At 30.0% G+C, this 10,070-nt stretch overlaps 1 protein-coding gene across 1 annotated transcript in view; it reads left to right on the plus strand.

Annotated features, from left to right (window-relative positions):
- LOC124354765 (translation initiation factor eIF-2B subunit beta) overlaps positions 1 to 2,221 on the plus strand; it is a 28,742-nt gene extending 26,521 nt beyond the window's left edge. Inside the window, exon 8 of the mRNA XM_046805451.1 lies at positions 2,096 to 2,221. Within this exon, the coding sequence (XP_046661407.1) occupies positions 2,096 to 2,168 (73 nt within the window). The 3' untranslated portion in view covers positions 2,169 to 2,221. The remainder of the gene's footprint in view (positions 1 to 2,095) is intronic.
- The last annotated feature ends 7,849 nt before the right edge of the window (positions 2,222 to 10,070 follow it).

Raw genomic sequence — 10,070 nt, forward strand, 5'->3', positions numbered from 1 at the left:
AATGCAAATTTCATAGTACTATGTTTGCAAAGAGTGGTTATTCAACTCCTTAATTTTTTTAAAAGAGACCTTACGTATCAACTTCTTTAGAATTTATTGTTATTACTATGCTTAAGGTTTATTAATCTTTTGTAAACATTAAAGAGAAAAAGTTTTACTATTTTAGTTTTTAACTCTTACTCTATTTTAGTTTTGGTTGTTTATCTTACTTTGTTGCAGTTGTGACTGTTTAAACAGTTGTGGGACGCTTTTTTGTTTGTTGTTGGACTTTTGTAACTTTAAAAACTAAATATTATGATAATTAATGTTTAATATTGTATTTTTATTCCTTAAATGATACAAATGGCTACCAGTCTAGAATTTACTGTATTATTTACAATGTATAATGTTAGGACTTAAAATTATAGGCTACAATTTAATTTTAAAAATAAAATGGTACTTGTAAGAAACAATTGTGCATAATCCAAAAGAGGGAAACATCTTTATCTTAATCTAAAAGACTTCAAAATACCAGGAAATGGAGTTTAAGCGTTCACTTCATATAATTTATTTAATGTAATAAATCCGTCATACGTTTTTATTTTTTGCTTACTTTGCTTTTGCTGAGGAGTAATATTTTTTTTAGTAAATTAATTTTGTTATAAATATGAATAGTTCTATAGTATATAAGATATGGGCTGTATCATTAGGATGTATTCACCTCTACATTGCCACCCTCATTAAAATTAAATGTTTACTTGTTAATTCATGAATCTGTTCGTGACCTTTTTAACTTAAACGTTAACATTGTTTTCTGGATTAATATTCAACAAAGCCCGACACATTGTGTAGATAAAATAAACTGGATAATATATTATTAAAATGTATAAGTCAAAGATAGCAATGATTAAAATTGGCTGTATAATTCAAGTATATAATATAAATACATACATCCAATGCAACATTTATATGTCCAATTTGTATGCACATAATTTCAAAATGTATTAAAGATATTAATATTTAAATACTTTAATTACAGGTCAATTCATCATGCCTGTATTCAAATTTCAACCTCAGGGGAGGAATTATTTTCTATGTGTAAAAGGAGGAAAACTAAAAATAACAGCTCAGTGTATATAATGTAATTCTAAAATTTGAAAATAACATTAGAAGTAAATTTAAACAATAAATTCTTAAATTCAGATACATTAAATTAAACATGTAAATAAAACTAGTTCGATTAAAAACTTTTATCAGAAATTGTAATAATTATTTTTTCTAATTTGCTTTGCAATATTATTTATATATAAATGTTTATATTTTAGACTATGACTGAAAAAGATTGACGGGCGCCAGACATAAGAAAGGCTGCTTTGCAACTAAAGGACTTAGAAGAAACAAAGAACAAAACATTAGAAAAACTGAGAGCTGCACAGTAGTAGTAAAGAATTAATAAAATTATGTCTTTAAGAAGACACGTGTAAATATTATGTAAATAATATAATATGTACATCCGAATTCAAATGTGTTGTTATTTTTTTGCCCACCATCATACTTGTAAGTACTGTACTTCAGTACTTTACTCTCAGACATACCTGACCCTCGGCACTATCACTCGGAAGTCAAAGTTTTACATTTACACATTTTTTTATATAAAGTTCAAGGTCATGAAATTAGAATAAAAGGTCTTGAAAAGCCTTGAATTTAATTTATTAACTTGCTAGACACCCTGAAGGAATTATTATGTTCATCTGTGCACTCTTGTTGTGTCAGGCCACATCAAAAGTTATGAAAAATTATTGCATGAAAATGTTCACGATTTAATTCTATTTCCACCTAAGATTAATTTTTTAATCTGGTGTCAATAACACTTAACAACAATGAAATAACAAAATGTTTTGGTTGAGATTATGTTTAACAATACGAACTTTGTACTGGAAACATCAGCTGGCGCTTAGCAACAATTATTGTTACCAAGGTCAGAAACATAAAATATAGCAGTCCTCGTATGAGTTATTTGTAAGATTTTATACTTGTTATAGAGTTTTAAACATTCATATATTTTTGTAGTGGATAGATTTTATATTGATTTAACTGTAATAATTTTCTGTTTCAGTGGCGGCCATGCTCCATCTTACATTTATAGGTTACTGAGAGAGCTCTACCATGTGGATGACAAAGTTTTGTAATTTATGTTAAATACTTTTAATTTTATACCTAAAATATCTTGGGGTGGTGTTGACTTTTGTCTTACTTTCATTTTCCTGTGTCAAAGCCTCGTCTTATGGTAACAAACAATAGTTATCAGAACAAAACATGTCCATCTAGATTAATTGGTGTTAGACTGGCCTTACAAATAACTGGATTTTCAGATTTGTAGTAGTATAAGAGTTGCTACACAGTTCCAACTTAAAAAACTGATGTCACTTATTGGTTACTGAAGTGAATGAATAAAACTATTACAGTAGTTTTGTTTACATACAACACAAAATTAGTGCACGCAAAGAGAACAGTGCTTGATATCAATGGCCAGACACAACTGACAACACCAGAAATGACATGCTAGTAGTCAATGCCATATGGTAAAATGTTTCTAGTAGATATAGAAAAGTTTAGGTGGTGCAATACATTTTCGTTTTTATTTTTTTTAAATGTTTTTCATAGCCCAATAATGGACATATTATTGAATAGAAGAGAATTTTTCAGATTATTCCACATGGAGTGGTAGAAATTTTAAGCTGGATTTTGGAACATCCTTTAATCAGACTCAAAGAAAAACAGTTGAAGATAAGGATATGAACAAGTATGTCCTTGAAAGATGGCTGAAGGGAGTGACATGCTTTTTATTTATCCAAAGTTTAATTTATTAATAATTATTAAAATACAAGCCATTTTCTAAAATTACTTTAAATAAAAGAATATGATTTGTTTTAGTCAGAAATGAATAAAAAGCAAGTCACTCTCTGAATCTATAAGTTATGTATCAACTGTAAAAATTCCAAAATTATGTTTTTATTCAATCCTGATTATAAATTGCATCAATTTCTTACTTTAAATGTCTGTAATTCCTTACAGAGTGGTAAAAATATTTTTTTTCTACTATTTATCTCTTCAGGAACATTAACTTAAAAGGGCTATGAATTCAAAATGAAACATTTTTTTCCCAACAAAACTCATTCCACTTTAAGGCTTGCTTCACACTACAACGACAGGTCGTTTACCCGACATATTGTCGTCAACGACACAAAAAATAAACCCGTTCACATTAGGCCGACTGTCACCCGACACGAGATTCTTGGCAGTAAGGTTATCGCAGTGCCCTCTAGTTTCTGTAGTGCTTCTCAGTTTAGTTAGAATCATGGATCTGAAAAAGTTGATGTGTTTTTTTGGTAGTATACAGACGAATCGATGGTAAAATTTAAGGTATGGTGTATCAAGTATTTGCTTTAACAGAGAAAATTCCAATTACATGTATACTACTTTAAGTTATTTATTTGTTTTTGTAAATTAAACAATACTTTTACCATATTCGTTTTTTTCATTGGCTTCCATCTCTTCAAAGTTGTCATTTAGTTGTTACACTTCAATCCATGCGTTTTTTTGTCTGAATTCTGTCCTTATAATCACCCATTGTCTTATCCCAAATAACAGGGTGCTGTTGCACCACTGTGATTAGTAATTATAAATCAATTTTGTCCATGATCACAAACAAACACAACTCAATGAACTAGGATAAACAAGAACGGTAGCAGCAGACTGAAGACTGTCGTGTCGGAGTAGTATGAACAGTCTCAGTGGATCGCGGCGCCCTCAAGTCGTTTGAACGACACCGACAGTCGGCCCGAGTCGAGGGATGTCGTGGCTCCCTCGACACTTGCACGACAGCCGTGAGTCGGCTACACGACCACGACATGTGCCAGCTCAGTGTGAAGTGGCTCATATACTCTTCTTCCCAAGAATCTGGTAAACGACACACGACTCACGACAGTCGTTGTAGTGTGAAGCGAGCCTAATAGTACAAGTAGGTGAACACTAATAAAAAGGTGTCACAGACAAAATTTGTAGAATATTTGCTATCTGTGATTTGTTAACTTAGGCAGTTTGACCTTGACATTTTTGTCTTCACTGTCCTGTGCTTCTCTACAAAACTAAATATTTTGTAAAACTCTTATCTATAGTGTATGGCTACAGTCACCTCATTGTTTCAAAATATTAGTTACTTTATGCTATTCTTTGTGGTATTGAATGGGGGTTGTTGATGGTTTTTCATATTTAATTTTGTGTCTGAATTATTACAATATACCCTAGAACATACCTTGTCATACCGTTAAAGCCTACATGTTCGGGTATAAATATTCCACCATCAAAGGATAGCATTTATTTTGATTGATACTGAAAAATATAAATAATTTTAAGCTTAAACTATACAAGATATATTTATGAACTGATCATCGTCAAGAATGTACCTTTCAGGTATTTTCAATTAGTTTCTTTACCTCATGTTAGTATTCTTTGGATAAACGTTACCTCAAATAATGTTAAGTCGAGGCCAACCAGCATAATACCATTAGCACTACAAGTATTAGCCACTTTTGTGTAGTACTTGTAAGAGACTACTATCATAATTGCAATGTTTTCTTCAATCGTATCTATAATTTAGATAAAAGTTCATTAGATAACAGACACACTTCATATTGTAAACAATGTAAACAATCACTTGGCAACAGTCAGATTACAAAAGGGTCACTATTTGCTATGAAACAATACTATAACAGAGTTGTTCTGCAACAAATAGTACTAAAAAAATAGTAATATTAAGTTTTGTAACACAAAAGAACAATTATTTGTACATAAACAGTGACAAACTTTAACATTTTAGTGTTTTCACTGTTAATGTATATACAATATTTTTATAAAAACCTGTTAGCGGCAGTTATTTGTCACACTAAAAAAAAGGATAAATCAGTATTAGCTTTTGGAAGAAAACAAACACAATAACAGAGCAAGTCACATACCAAAGAAGAAGAAAAATAAAAAACCAAATTTTGCTAGGTTAAAACAAAAGAAATGCCATAGGCCGGTGAATCTGCAGGTAACCAACAGGTCTGTTTTTTTAACTCAGCATATCTCTGGACAGCAGAGAATCAAGATGTTCATGTAGGGAGACCATATTTAAATAGAGCAGACATGTCACTATTTGTGCTATGTATAAAGTAATTAATAACAAGATTTTTGCTTATACTTCTTCTGCTTATAATCCTAAAAACTGGTGGAAATTTTAAGGATAAACAAAATTTGCATTATTAACATTTACCATATTAACTTATACTAGCGGACCCGGCGCGCTTCGCTGCGCATTTCAATAAGTTTCCCGCGGCTTCGCACGCAATTTCCCGTTGAAAACAGTACACTATATTCACTTATTCATTTTCTATCACATTCTAAACATTGCTGAGATAATTGATAGTCGTTCCTTCGTGAGCTTCTTGGGCGCATTATGAAGGTATGTACCACATTCCTGATACTTCTGTCAAAAAAAAACAACTAAGGTTGATTTTATAACATTCTTTATATTTGTAGCCAACGTAAGATAGTAATTATGATATCTGCATTGCTCTTCTGATCAAGCATGAGCATGGTTTATATTAAATAAATATTGCAGTTAAAGGTGAATTTTTACGTCAAATTTGAATTGTATTATCTGGATAGTAAAGTCTATGTTTAACAGTGATTGCAGAAACAGTTTAAACAAAATTTGTCGTTTCTCTTAAGCTTACTCTATGCTTTAAAACTATAAGTGTAGTAATTAAATTATATATAAATATATTTTTTGTCGCATTATATATGTTTACAAAGAACAGCTGATTAAAAATTTGAAAAGACTCTTTCACTTAATAACATATGTTTGCTGCAATGCATTTCTTACGGGTATTTCTGTAACCAGTGGGGCGGAATCCTGAATCGGGAAAGGGATAAAAAGTATCCTATAACCTTCTACAGATCAAGACGAACAAATTAAAAAAAACATTAGGCGAATCCGTCCAGCCGTTTGTGAGTGATGCTGTTACACACGAACAGTTTCATTTTTATATAATAGATTGTATAAATGTGGCCATGAACTGTATGGCAAGAGATGCCAAATGTACTATGTATGTACGTTCTATAACAAATTTTCGGTGTTCATGCCAAACTAAAGTCAAAGTTTTGAAAGTGGTGAAAAAGTATAATCAAGAGACGTTTTCTTTGAGATATAACACCAAAGAAGTATATATCTCATCGGAAACTTAATAGATTTGGTAAGAGTTCTGCAGAACTTTTGACTTTCAGCAAAATGGATGGAATTAATAACAGAAAACAGAAAAACTTGGCTCATAAGTTTTATGCCAGATGGGTACCAAAACTTTGGCCAAGGTTGTAGGCAGCGAGTTCTACAGCAATGGGAAGGAAGAGTGGGAGAATCCTATGTGGTGTTTGTGGTTAAGTTGTGCTCTCTAATTTTTGAGAAAATTTCTCTAGATTTCTTAAAAGAAACTGTAAACAAAATTTACACCTTAGTGTTCAGTCAGACACCAGAAATGGTAATAAATAACAATTTTAATAAAAGCAAGGTAATATCAGACATTTATATATTGTTCACAATAAGTTTTTGAAAATATTGACATTAGATAGGACAATTAATTTTGCCTGATCTTAGCATGCTGTTTATTTTAAATTTTATTTTAGCTGACTTAAAATTTACACATTTAATTGATAATAGAAGAGAAAACCACTTGAGCTATTTCTTTACTTTCTTGGGCTATATTGTTTGTGTATAATATTGATAATTTAATGCAAGTATAGCCTTAATTTATAAAGCACTGTCTGAAATTGTAGAGAGTCACTTAACATTTTTGATGAATTTGAAAAAATTACTGGTCATTACAATTATTTGTTGTTATTTGAAAATCTTTTAAAATTATTTGGAACAATTTAGAAGAGTTTGATAATTATATTTTTAAAAACAAGTCATTGCAAACTAACAAAAAACATACTAGAAGATGAAAAAGAAGACGATCACCTAATTGGAATGCAAGGAAATACTTAATTAATTGATAACAGTAAAAAAAAAAAAACACACACCCTGCAGGAGGAAATGGACCTTTAAAAAATGGACGCTAGCTTTAAGATTGAGAGAAAGACAAAATGGTCCTGTGCAATGAAGTAGAATTTCTTCAAGGAAGAATTAAAGAATCAAATAATATAGTTCAATGTTAAGTTGACAAAAATAATTTAATTGGGAAAATATTGGTAAAGTTATTGAAGTTGGGGTTTTTGACTGTTTATTTATATTTAATGCTTGATCATTGGAATGTAATTGAAGCCACATGCATATTTAAAAACTGGCTATAAATTTTCCAACAATGAAATTGTGATTCCGGAATCGAATTGTTTCGAAAAGTTTTTAAAAAATGTAAAGGAAACACCTCCAAAAAAGATTGTTAAAGTAAAAACACAAATATTGAATTAAGTATTCAGTTGACACCATTACAACCACAGTTGCAAATGCAATCAGAAATGTCAAAATAAAAAATAATTAAAAAAGAATTTACATACAAAAATAACAATGGAATAAAAAGTGGAAAAATCACAAACGTATTTGAGGAAAAGATTGAAGAAAAAACTGATGTCTGCCACAAACATTCTGTATAGCTCAGAGAGTACATTAAACATGATTAATTTTAAGTGTTTAGAGAACAGCTTGAGCAAAGTTATTGCTGAATTACTTCCTACAGACCACCTCAAACAAAGCAAATTTTGAATGCTTGGCAATAAAATTTCTGCTAAACGTAAAAAGTAGTTACACTTGGAATCTAAATGGAACAATAAAAAACTAACTAGTTTGGGTATTTCCCAATCATATTAAAGAAACTAATGCCAATTCTAACTCCAACAATATTGGCTGATAAAATTAACACATTAATGTTAAAAAGATTAATAATCAACAAGTCTGCAAAACCAAGGCAAACTTAAAAACAACTTCCAAAACATCGCAGACACCAATTCAGAATTTCCTTTTCAATCTTTACAGAGAATAGTAGTGGAGTTAAGAAGAGCGTTAGCCAATATAAAAATAAAAAAGCTGTGGGCTGGCATGGTGTGCCAATTCAGGTAATTAAAGGATTCTTTCATATAGTTGGGAGACTTTTGCAAACAGATTAACCAATCACTTGAACAAGGCATGTTTTCAGAAAAATTAAAATATGCTGAAGTAAAATCCTTTAAAAAAAGAAATGTAAACAACCCTTTTTGCTATAGCCCTATTGTATTACTATCAAGATCTTATAAAATCTATGAAAAGGCAGTAGAAATTCAACTAAATAAATACTTAGAGTATAACTGTCTTTTAAATCCATCACAATACAGCTTTCACAAAATTGTTAGCATTGGTAAAGCAATTTCATATCTGATTGACTGTGTCTGGGGCTTTGGATGGGTCATAGAGTGCTGTTGATGTTCTCAATCATGAAATCCTACAAAGAATATCAGGTATTAGGCTAAAAATACAATATTTGGTTGGTTTTTACCTCTAATTTAAAATCCAGAAAACAAACAATAATTTTTTAAAATTTGGTCAAAATCATAAATCAGATTGGAGTAACCTTAAATACGGTGTACCACAAGACTTGGATCCACTCTTTTCATAATATTTGAAAATGATTTGGTTGATAGAACACAAAAGGAGGTTTACTAACTCTATCAACGTGTTTTCCATGAATGTGTCTAAGACCCAAGTAATTAAATTTAAAACGGTGAATTTTATCCTATCTAATTCTAACAATATCCTTAAAATGTATACACTCTAATGGAATTGATATATCAGTCCAAGAATCAGCAAAATTCCTTGGTATTGAAATTGATCTAAATTAAATTGACAATCACATATTTCAAATTTAACTAAAAAAATTCTTTTATAATTTTATCTTTAAGAATGCTTAAATATACAACATGAAAAATTCAACTTTCTCTTTACTATGTTTATTTCTCCCACATATAAATTATGGTTCATTAGTATGGGGTATTTCTAGGTATGCATGTCTTTATCCCGCAAAGAAGGCTGTGAGAATTCTAGCAGGCATACCTCCACAAGCCCATTGCAAAACCAGTTTCGTTAATCTAAAAACTTTAACACTTTACAACCACTATATATCTTGGAGATAACATTTTTAGTAAAGTCAAAACTTGACACATGCATAGAGAACCAAACGGTCAACAATCATATCAAAAGACAAACATGTCATAAAACCATCATAGACTAACTTTGTTGTTCACCTCAGTATGTGGGCCCCAAAATGTACAATAAGTTATTCATCTCTTGACACGATACTTTCCTAAGGAAATTCATAAACATTCGATTTAATTATTAAACCAATATGTTTCAGTTACTTTTTATTGATTATATTTACATGTATTTATTTATTGTATGTATTTAAAATATTTTAATTCATTGTACTAGTCTATGGTTTGACCCAACAAACAAAATTATTGAATATAGCCCTTAAAATAATTTATAGTTTTTTAATGAATCCTATTTTAAAACTGTTTTTTCATTTATTATATGTATTGTTATTTGATTTTAATCTATATTTTAAGTATTTTCATTTTGTCCTTTAGATTTCAAGACAAATCACCTGTCATAAAATTTTGATGTATGTGATGCTTAACAATAAATAAATGGGATTCAATGAGTTAGGTGCCTCAGTTATTTTTAAGACTACAAAAAATATATATTAGCAAGAGTGTGTCAAATATAAAATAAAATTTGGTGTTTGTTAATTCTAAAAAGAACTTTTCTGTCCTTATATAAGATGTTAAAGAGTTTTGTAACGAAAATTAAGGGTACAATATTTTTATATTGGCCCTAAACATATAGGGTTTTAATTTTTGGTTGACACGATAATTGTAGATATCTATTCCAAATTTGATTAAATCTCTTTAATATAACAGGAGGCTCAAACTAGTTTAATATTGCCTCGGAATTAACCCATACTAAATTCACGACTTTGCAAAGGACTGTTAACTAACAAAACAAGCAAAACAGTGTTAAAAGTATA

Source organism: Homalodisca vitripennis, chromosome 2 (genome assembly GCF_021130785.1).
Source record: "Homalodisca vitripennis isolate AUS2020 chromosome 2, UT_GWSS_2.1, whole genome shotgun sequence".
Taxonomy (NCBI): domain Eukaryota; kingdom Metazoa; phylum Arthropoda; class Insecta; order Hemiptera; family Cicadellidae; genus Homalodisca; species Homalodisca vitripennis.